An 11,287-nucleotide genomic window follows, 5' to 3' on the forward strand; every position below is an offset into this window, starting at 1 on the left:
AATGCAAAACCATTTCAATTTTAGTTTTTAGTTTTTATTTTCTGTATTTGTATATGGTGAAGTATATAAAAAAACGAAGGGACAAAGAAGAGGGAGTGATTATATATGAAGGAAAATGATGAAACAAAGAAGAATTAAAAAAAAATCTTAAAAGTGAAAATAATGGCTTTTTTTTTTTAATTTTAGATTTCATTTAGGGTTACTTCGTTCAATATCAACAATACCCTAAATCAAACACAAATAGGTTTTCCAAACCTAAGGCTAGTACTAAATTTTCCAATATGAAAATTATGAATCTGATCAAATGAAACGACATCTCACTGTCTGTGCATTTAAAATAAAGAAGAAGACGATATTAATAATTATCTGAGCTCTCTCTCTCTCTCTTTCTCTCTCTCTCAGTAAAAGACGGGTGAAGCGGAAGAACGTCTGCATCATCTATATATCTTATGAATAGTGGCATCTCTCTCTCTCTCTACCTCGTGTTGCTTTAGTCATGACAGCTCGAATACAGTACTGATAAGCTGGTTGTAAAATTATAAACAGCCAAAGATATTGATGTGTACCTATGGTCCTCCGGGTGGATTCCCAGATGCATGGAATATCACATTCAGTGTTATAAAAATCCTCGTCTAGTGCCGCCTAGGCCCCGTCTAGGCGCTAAGTGGCTGGCCACCATCCCGATTAATGCTTAGGCGTTTGAAAATTAAGAAATAATGCCTAGACCTGCTGAGGCACCCCCCTAGGCACCTGCCTAGGTTGCGATTTAGACAGAAAATTGATAACTTTCATTTTGCATTTTATTTGTTTCAATAAATTGTAAGAGACTTGTTGTAGACTTAAATGAACACACAATATATGCTTGCTTATGAGTCGCCTAGGCGTTAGACTCCAACCCGCCGCCCAACTGGCGCTCAGCGTCTTTTAGAACCTTGATCACATTTTAATTTTTTTGTGGTCCTTCGACCGAGAGTGAGAGAGAGAGAGAGAGAGAGAGAGAGAGAGAGAGAGAGAGAGGGAGAGAGAGAGAGACTATGCTTGGTAATCCAACAAACGCATATTTAACTGTTTTCTTAAAAGATTAAAATATGTTCAACCTGGACGAATCACAGGAGTAGTATTTGCTTCTTAGACAGTTAGGGAAAATCAATTTAAACACGTAGTTATAGGTAGTAAACAAAAAATGAGGTTCTAAAGAGGTTTCCTAGCTACAGGGTCAGGAGACTTCATCAACCTCAATATTTTCAAGTAATTGCATCATGCATACATACATACATATCTACATACATATATATAGAAGGGAGAGAAACCTGCAGGTACTTCTCACGGGAGGGGGTATTTTTTGTATACCAGTTTGTTTTAGTACAAGCCATTAGACTTTTAAGTTCCCTTTCCTGCAAAAGCCTGGTCTAGCTTTGGTTGCTTGTTGGTATCCAGCTTTAATCCAAAGTGAATGTGGGGAAAATGTGCCCACTGCAACACAAACGACCATTTTCTCAGTTGATATATATAGGTTTTATTCTGACTAGCACATTCACATTGTATCATAAATATGTATTCTCTCTAATTACCCTTAATACTGCACATAATTCCATACTGCACATCGTTTAAGAAAAATGCACATAATTCATATTCCAGACTCTATTAAAAGAGTGTTATACTTTGTACAATGAGGATGCCTGCAATTTGTGCTCATGTTTATAAATCAAATTATTTGGTGACCTTTATACTACTGCTGTCTTGCTTCGATATCTTATTAATTAAAGGGAGAAAAAGTGAAATTAATTAGTATAATGGTATATAATGTAGCCGCATATGTCTGAAAGATTATAAGATTTTGGAACTTAATTATAACATATATCTGCATATTGATGGTCATTCAATCCTACTTCAATATTGACAAATGAATGTATGAGCCTAAGCCACTGGGGTTAGTCTAGTGGTGAGGGTGGGTTGGAGTAAGCTAGGTCACGGGTTCGAAACCTTCCAATGTAACCAAAAAAGTATGTATGATAAGCTAAAAGAACATATCAATAGTAATTGTAGAAGCAAGTCTAAGTAACCTAAACCCTAATACATATATAATCAAGTTGAAGGTGATGCTCAGAACGCCATTCATGCGGTGTGGCAAGGACTTTAACTTCTATATCCTGGTTGAGGACAATGAGTAGGCTAAAGCTGTGCTTAAATTTTTTTTGATTTAGAGACCTTTCCTTTTGTCCTAGAGAAGATAATAATGAATAGCTTATTACATTGCTAGAGCTGCACTTTCTTTAGATCATCCTTTATTTGAAGTTGAGCCACCAAGCTCTCTACATTTATTAAGTCTGAGTTGAATGTACTTTTATCTTCGAGTTAATGAGTAATTTCTATATGAAAAAAAACCCAAAAACAGACTGAAACTTTTACAAAATGTCTCAAAGCAATTTTAAGGCGAGCTACCGGCCACTTAATGTAATGGATATTTACTTCTCCAATATGGGACACTTGTGTTAATAAACAATGGCTAAAATCTTGTCCTTTGGATGTACTGATCCAAATCTTGTACATATAAATAACATTAACCTAACTTTTAATCAAAATAATCATTAACCGTGCTTCTTGCTACCTTAACCATCAAGGAAATTTGCAGTCTTGACTTCACATACTTAATTTGTTATCAATCGTCAGGACTTAGATGCTAATTACTGACAGGCAATCCACATAAAATCCAATCTCCATCCTTGTTTTGTATATGTTACTATCATAAATAAAGTTCACATCCAGTTTTGCATAAGTATACTTATAATCTTCAAATTGCAAAAGTCCATGGATAAGTTATTTTGAGAGCTTGTCTTCTATTATCTTGCTGATCTGATTTTACCTTTGTCCTTTTATAGAATTAATTAAGTTAAATTAACAAAAGGGAATTGTTATTGGTATTTCAATTCTCATTTTGCACTCCAAACTTTCTATACTTAGATAAAAAAAAATGCACTTGTGAAGTGTATAATAAGATTTTAAAAGTGCCAATAACAGTTGAAAAAAAATAAAAATTCAATCATTTGTTAACAGAATTTGTATGTTGATCGACCTTAATTTCCTTTTGTTGATCGACTATTTAAGGCTCGGAGGAGAAACTTATATGAAACTGGAAGAATCCCTACTTTCATAACTTCAAATATTACCAGTAATAACAATTTCAATATAGTGGGAAATCACTAACATTCCCCACGCAATGCAAGTCTTCTCTACTTTGGCTTTTGCAGTTTGTATAGCACTAATCAGCTTATGCCTAAATTATGCATTATACTTCCATTAAATTGCTTTTCAACAAAACTCTAAACCCTAAACTCAAAATACATAACCTTTAAATCCAGAAACAAGTAGTCCTTTTTTATATAAGCATGATAAAAGCAAACACAAATAGAGGATCCTATTTTTCCAAGGACTTGTCAAACCGAGAGTTTCCTCTTTAACCCCGGGGTCATTTTTAGGTCACAAAATACTTTTAATATAAACTATTGGGTCAATCATATTGTAAGATGTCAATGAAGTGAAATTTTAACAAGTGATATTGAACTTAGTTGGACAGGAATATTGTTTCAATTACTAGAAAATGAAATGAGCATCAACCTATGCTGAAATATTAAATTATTTATTGACCTATTAAACTTTTAAAACTGTTTTTTGAAGCTTTCGTCTATATGAAGTAAGATTTTAATATTCCCCTTTTCTATCATGTATTCAACCACCCAAGTGATGAAACCAAAACATTCATTTATATTTTATAATAACAAAGTGTGAAATTTTAGGCATATTTAGCAACCTTTTCGAGTTTTGGTACATAACCTGTAGGTTGTTCTTTGATTGGTTAGTCATACCATATTTGCACACTCCTGTATGATTAGTATTTTTTTTGACAGAATTTTCTTTTAAGTTCTCAATTATTATGATATATTGTATGACTGTTAAGTTATTTTCAAGAGCCATATATTATTAGGGGTGTGCTATCCACACACCCCTTTTACTTCTCACACACTTCTTGTTAATTTCAGTTCTTTGATTTTCTTCAATTCACCGATCTGACGGCCGAAAATTAGAAGGATGTGTGAGAAATAAAAAGGGGTGTGTGGATAACACACCTGTATTATTATGATGTAGGCCGAAGATTGATTTATATTCTTATAGATGAAATACTTACATCGGTTCTCGATCGGCAGGAATCAAATCATCCCTCACTATAACGTAGTATGGATCAACTTGGTGGTTCTAATATATACTAACAAAATATAACTTGATAGTCCTACCATATCATAATGAGCTAATAGGCCTCCCATATGAAATATGAAAATTTTGAGAGATATGATGGCTGCTATGTTATCAACCCGTAACTTACATTTTTAGCTGCCTTGCTAAAAGCTTCCCTATGACTAATGTCAGGGTTACTAGCTTTAATCCTTTGGATCTCCTCCCTGCAGAGACAGAGAGAGATTAAATTAATTAGCTTATCAGTATTTCATCTTCAAGGGTAATTTCATCTCTTAATAATAATATTACCATCATCGATAACTTATAGCAACAAAATGTGTGACAAAAACAATGATGAAAAGTAAACTTACTTGATAAACCTGTTATATGCTGAGGGAACCCGCTGTCTTTTCTCTGGTGCTATCATATATGTATGCAGAAACAATTAGTTTGAAGAAATTTGTTTTATTTTGAGAATATAATACATTGTGCAAAATGCTTCCCATGAAACCAGGAGGCAGGGGCAGTAGGAAAAAAATTACATCATTCGATCGAGCTAGATGCCACACTTCAACAGCGCAACCTATTAATTTATTTTCTGAAATAGTTATTGTATTAAAATGTGAAAGTATTAATACTCATGAGCACAGTTTCTAGGACGTTGCTATCCATTAATTTACGGGTACTGAAATCTGCTATGAAAGGTCACCATCCTGGATGGCCCATGAGAAGGTGAGAACAAATCCCTAATTGAGCACTTGTAAATGGTGTTTGCATGAAGCTTTTATATTCAGGTTTTAGATTTTTTTTTTTATACAATTGATATTTCTATTTGAAACCAAGTTTAAATTGCACATAGAGAACTCGACTCGGTTGGGACATTCAACTAACCTAAATAAATGATATTAGAACATGATCACTTTGAAGTATATTGGGTGATTTTGCCTTGTTATTTACTTTTTTTCCAATTGTGTGGAAACGTACGTTGTTCAAAGCTATCACAAGATAATTTATTAACCTAGGTAGTTGGTTTTGCAATTAACATTTGGTATGAGAGATTTTTCAACGTGTCGGGAATATGGCGCAATACGCCATATTTTATTATACAAGTGGAGGAATTTTTTTTTTCAAGTGTCCCTTTCACTTATATAATTAATGACATATAGCTTAAGTGCTCGTATTCTGCTCACACTGAAAAATTTATCGGAACGAGGTTACTGGTCCAATCGACTCCATTACTTTAAAGTGAGTAATATTTATTTGTGTATACAATTTGAGAGAGAGAGAGAGCGAGAGAGTGACTCACGGGGTATGGGAGAGACTCTAGGTTGTTCATGAAGCTCTAGAGACTCAAATGCATGACCAAACTTGTTGGATTTGGATGATGACGACGATGACGACGATCCACAGTTTTTATTTGAATCCTCGGAGCTCAGGTGTTGTTTCTGTAACTTTCGTTAATAAATTATTAACCAAAAAATAATTAAATTACATTAATATATATCAGTCAAATCACAGTCAACACCTTGGCTCGATCTTTACTAATATTGAGTTGGCACTGGTTAAATAATCACTGCTCGATCTTTACTACTTCTTGAAAAACTAAAAATCACTGTGTCTAATCCTTAACTTATCATGAATAAATTCACTCCCACACTTGCACATAAAACTACCTTGTTCACATACACCCCCATCAAATTCCTTGTTGAAATTTAGGGAATCCGAGTCAGAAAAATATTGTATATTGTTACTTAAGAAAAGGAGAGCAAAATGCACATATTTGTAATTCTTTTACAAACAATAGTACTAGTCTAATTTATACTAAAAGAATTATAGGGTTTGAACTTCGAGTGCAGGGCAATCCATCATTTGCAGAGAAAAATGCACATACATTTAAATTAATAATTAATGTATGAGTACCTGAGGATCTTGAGGAGGAATGGTAGTCGACTGAAGGGAACCTCCAGTATTAACAGAGAGCAGATTGGCACAATGCCCACATCTCACCGTCACCATATTCGGTAAACTGTTGCATGGAACACTCACCTGCACTATTCGATTCAGTTATCGATACGTATATAATGTAGGAGGTACAGTAAATTATTACCTAAATGCTTAATTTATTCTTCTTAAAAGAAAAATAAAAATAACCAGTATACCACTAATAAACGTGAGATTCTAGCTAGGTTAACTTAGTTAATGCTTTAGTATCATGTTGATTGATTTCTAGTTTAATTTGTTGGCACCTGAATCTTTATTTCTTGCTCTCTCGCACACACGAACTCAAAGGCGTTAATGTAACCATCATATGATCGTAACTAAACGCTATTGACCAAACAAAAAATCAAACCCTTATTCATAAAACAGAAACAAATCCTGTATGAGAACAAACCAGATTGCATTTATAGTCATATGATCTCATTGTGAAGAACTCTATCAATTGAAAACAGCAATACATAGGACACGCATCAGCGATATGAGGACGAATAATCCAGTTATAAAGACGAGGATGATGATCAAAGGAGAAGAAGAACAAGGAGAAGGATGAAATGCCCAAATGCATCTGAAAACCTGTTTTCTCAAGTTAACAAAGTACGTGCAGAATTGATCTCAGATCACACATGAGCAAATAACTACAAGGTCTCTTGGCCCCCTTCATTTAATTACCTAAGAGTTAAGACACACACACACACACACACAAACCATCTCTCTCTCTCTGACTGATTCACACGCAGACGCACAGAAACTCACACGCGCACATAGAGATGCTATTCTTTCTTTTTCTTTTTTTCCTTTCGGTGCCTCTTCTGGCTTTTCTGCCTGACACACCCGCAAGGAAGGTGATAAAAGATAGAAAGAAATAGCTCAGTGTATCAACAGAGGGAGAGAGAGAGAGAGGGCGAAAGAAAGTGACGTGACGGGAACGGAAACCATTAAAGGCCATGACCAGCAGGATTATCCACTCACCCTTCTTTACTATCAAACATAACTACTCATGATTAAAGGAAGAGGACCGAATCATCATCATCATCAACTACACTAATTTAACCACTGTACATTCTGCAGTGAACTACCCTCCAGTGTTTAACATCGTCATTTTCCGTATATATATTTTCTCAACAATCACAATACATAGAGTTCAGAAAGGAAAAAGAAAACAAAGGAAATAATTTTAAAAGGCTTATTTATCAGAGGCACCTTATGATGAAACAAAGAAGAAAAAAGAAGCACTATTTGCTGCTTTGGCGCTATCTTTCTCCCCCCCCCCCCCCTCCTCCTTCACTCCCTTCCTCAGATTATATTCACAGGTATTTGTAAAGAGTAAGGAAAAGCCGCCTTCTGTACTACATTGGTAATCAGAACCTGAAATATGTAACAACTGGATCACATTTATTCATCGAGAGAGGGAGAGAGAGAGAGAGAGAGAGATTATAAGTAAGGAGTAGGAATCTGCACAAAGTTGGGCATATATAGCTTGGGATCTGAAACTTCAACCCTAGCTAATAACCTAACTACTTGTTGCCCTAGTTCATGGCCATGAGAATCCCGCAGCGGAAAACATTCAGGAGATTTGTTTGCTATCTTTAGCCGGAAGCAATCTTCCCTCACTTTTGTTATTGTTATAAATCCACCTAACTCTTTATGGGGTTGATTGCAATTCTACAACTACTGCTCGATCTTGACGTTCATAAAATGATTTTATTTTATTTATTTTATTATTTTCATGTACTTGGAGGCCTGCAGGCCAAAACCCAGGTAGATTTCTTCATAAAATATAAGGTAGGAGACAGATTCTTTGATCAATTCCATATGAATCACAAGAATTCGCAATTCTTGGCATCAATTCGAGTACTTAAACTTTAACCAGAAAAGGGCATTTTAAGTAGTCGGTTAAGGGCCAAAATTGTTCTATAGATTCACAAAAACCCCATTATTTATTCTTCTGCACTTTAAGTAAGTTGTTATTTTCGGGTGCATAGAGGGACATGACGAATCAAATTCATTCTTGATCTGAAAGCTAAAATAATGAAAGCCCGGATATTGGTCAATTCAGCTGTTAAAATACATGGCACAAATAAACCTTAGAAATGAATAATTAAGGACATGACTTGGGGGGGGGGGGGGGAGAGAGAGAGAGAGAGAGAGAGAGAGAGAGAGAGAGAGAGATACCGCTAAAATGGTGTTGCAGAAGTTGCAGTGAACATAACAAACACGTTCAGATGCCATCAAATCCATTGACATAATATTTCAAAGCTTAAATTGTAATATATAGCCTGATCAGGTAGTATTTCTTGAGAAAGAAAGGCTAAGGTGTGAAAACAGAAAAAAAGAAACAAAATATAATTTGTGATTAAAAAGAAATAAAAAATGTACAGAGAAACGAACACAAAGACAAAAGATGAGAAAAGAAAGAACTTTTTATCAGAGAGAAGTAGACAGAGAGAGAGAGAGAGAGGATGGGACTAGTCTGGTCGGAGTGAAGTGGGAATGGATGTAAAATGTAAGTAGTGGTTTTAGTAAAATGAATATATGAAAGGTGGTTTTATGGGAAAGGCTGTTTGTGGATCATTTTAGAGAGAGAGTGAGAGGTGGTGATGGTGGGGTTGGGTGTGTTATGATTGAGGGAATGAGTGGGTCGGAGTGACCCATCTCTTAACCTTCCTCTTGGCTTTATGTAGTGGATGAGGGGGGCGCGATTGGGATATTTATGCTTGGAATGTTTAGGAAAAAGAGAGAAAAAGAGAAAGAAATTAATAAAAAGAGATCTTATTATTGGGATGAGATGAATGAGAAAGATAGGGAGGAGCTTATGGAAATGAAATAAAAGACACGTAAAAGTTTTGGGAATTGTTATTAACACTCTAGAATTTTTAATTTACGCTTTATATTTTTTATATTTAGAAAAAATAATACATTTATGTGGAGTGTTAATAACAGTTTCTGAAGTTTTTATTTGTGCTAATAAAATAAGACATGTATAAGTTTTATTGACATGAATCAATATACTTGTACCGTATAGTTAGCTGTAATCTAAAAGATGTGCTTAGAATGTATGTCATGTATTTGTATTTTGTGTGTCTGTCAAGTGTCCAAGCTGGAGAGAGTGAAGGTGTTTTGCCTTATTACTCATTACTCCTTTCTCCTTGTTATTTCTTGTTTTCAATTTTTTTTTTCCATTCATGTTCAATATTTGTATTATTTTTATTTTTGATTGATTTTGTTAGAGGGAAAATGTCTTTTGTCTCTTACTTCGACATGACATTTATGTGTTGCATCCTAACCTACTTTTAATTCTATGTTGTGAATGAAGTTATAACCGCACAAAACCTAATTTTTGTTTTTGGGAAATAAGACCTTTTTTTGTTTGTCGGAAACTAGAAAATCCCATTAAATTCCGAGATTAAAGTTTGCATCCTTTGCTAAAATGCTAAGTAATCCTTTTAGACCAAATTGATCTCATTGATACTACCAACCATGCATATACACATATGATGCTACAACATGAGCTGTCACAGCCCGTCCCGAAAGATTTTCTCTGATGGTGTGCAATGTGTAATTTACCCTTAAACGTTTGTGGTGTTGTGTGGTTTAAGTTGTGTTGTGGACCAATTATTTTCTTTCCTAAATTTTTTGGACCTAACTAGAACTAAAAATTTTCCTAGTTTTGGTTGGTGACAAGCTAGACCACATACTCACACACACACCCAATCTCGTTGGCCCTCTCTTTCTCATCCCTCTTGGTTTTTCTCCATTTTCCGTACAATATGAATGGACAAACCTCAAACCAAGCAATTTCTTCACGGATCGAGATTTTTGAAGTCACCTTCGTGTTCCTTGTGAGCTCAAGAACACATCTATACCGTTTTTAGAACATGAAGACCTCATTTTCCCCAGAATCCGAGAACCTAGTTTTGGATTATTGTTCATGCACTCGTGATTGTGAAGTCTTTAGGAGATTTTAAGCTGCTAGGAAGCTTTAGGACGTCTTCGTGAAGCTCGGAGAAGAAAAACGAAGTGTTTTGGACGTCGGGAAGTTGAGTTTGACAAGTTTTAAGTTTGGCTGGAATATCGAGGTTTCTCCGGCAAAATCCTATGGATTTCAAGGCGTGAAATTGGTAAGGTTGTGTTCTAATCCCTCTAAGCTTCATTTTGAGACAAATTTCGGGAGTTTTGGTTGAGAATCGAAGGAGATATGAAGATTTTAAATTTTTCCAGAAACCAGCTAGTGCAGCAGTGATCGGCACGGGACTCCGGCGAACCAAGGAAGAAGGAAGAGAATATTCCGTCAAAGTTGACGGAATATTCTGAGCCGTCAGGTAAACATAACAGCATATTCTGATTTTTTACGGAATATTCCCTAACACCGTTAGGGAATCCGTTTGGTGTGCTAAGCATGTGCCTGAGCATGAGCCGCACGTCTGGCCGTGCCTTGGCTGGTGCGTGAGGGCGTGTGGGGTCATGAAATTTTTTTCTAAAAATTTGGGGATGTTCCTGAGGTTGAGTAGGTCATGGTGGTATATTCAAATACCCCATTTGAGCATTGTATGAGAAGTTATTCCCTAGTTTTGTATATGTGCTTTAAATAACGTTTATTCAGTTATTTCGCATATAGGTGAGACCTATCCTGAGGACGAGCACCATCAATCGAGGCTCGGGGGCTACAATCCTTCGACATACCAGTGAGTGGGCTTTTGGTTTTCCGTATATACCTATATACTTCAGATTTGTTCCCAAAAAATGAATTTGAATGATTATACGTTTTGAAATGCCATGCAAAGTATCCGCCTATTTTATTTATGCATTAGTAGTTGCATATAATTATGATTGGTGCTGCGGACGCACAGGTAAGTGCCAGGTAAATTCATAAATTAAAGATTTGAGGTTACTTCAGTTATGTGAGATATGATGTGATGTTTTGAGAGCTCATAAACCTGCACCCCGGTGTTAGTGCTCCAGCCCAGAGTTAGGGCATAGTCCTTCACGTGATGTTCACCTCCCGCACCATATGCTCACCTTGGATCCAAGTTAGGTGCACATGCTTGTCGTACTGACCACT

At 35.6% G+C, this 11,287-nt stretch overlaps 1 protein-coding gene across 7 annotated transcripts; it reads right to left on the bottom strand.

Annotated features, from left to right (window-relative positions):
* Positions 1-1,038: 1,038 nt before the first annotated feature.
* LOC126591255 (putative axial regulator YABBY 2) lies at positions 1,039-8,840 on the bottom strand. 7 transcript variants are annotated; one of them, XM_050256847.1, is made up of 6 exons: positions 8,401-8,840; positions 6,151-6,281; positions 5,537-5,681; positions 4,602-4,650; positions 4,379-4,454; positions 1,039-1,473 (listed from the first exon to the last, which is right to left on the bottom strand). In XM_050256847.1, exons 2-6 carry the CDS (start codon positions 6,244-6,246, stop codon positions 1,381-1,383), a joined length of 459 nt encoding a protein of 152 aa, XP_050112804.1. In that variant the 5' UTR covers positions 6,247-6,281; positions 8,401-8,840; the 3' UTR covers positions 1,039-1,380. The 7 variants fall into 7 exon arrangements, with proteins under 7 accessions (XP_050112804.1, XP_050112802.1, XP_050112803.1 ...); XM_050256845.1 differs by having other exon boundaries at positions 6,151-6,276; positions 8,401-8,838; XM_050256846.1 differs by having other exon boundaries at positions 5,537-5,675; positions 6,151-6,276; positions 8,401-8,827.
* Between the last annotated feature and the right edge of the window lie 2,447 nt (positions 8,841-11,287).

The sequence above is a fragment of the Malus sylvestris genome, chromosome 11 (assembly GCF_916048215.2).
Source record: "Malus sylvestris chromosome 11, drMalSylv7.2, whole genome shotgun sequence".
Lineage (NCBI taxonomy): Eukaryota > Viridiplantae > Streptophyta > Magnoliopsida > Rosales > Rosaceae > Malus > Malus sylvestris.

Bases quoted from the DNA above. Each gene is read 5' to 3' on its own strand.
- LOC126591255 (XM_050256845.1), bottom strand. From the start codon at position 8,472: ATGTCAATGGATTTGATGGCATCTGAACGTGTTTGTTATGTTCACTGC. The intron at 4,651-5,536 runs GTGAGTCACTCT...CATATATGATAG, and splicing joins TAGAGTCTCTCCCATACCCC to CACCAGAGAAAAGACAGCGG. The intron at 4,455-4,601 runs GTAAGTTTACTT...CTGTCTCTGCAG, and splicing joins GCATATAACAGGTTTATCAA to GGAGGAGATCCAAAGGATTA.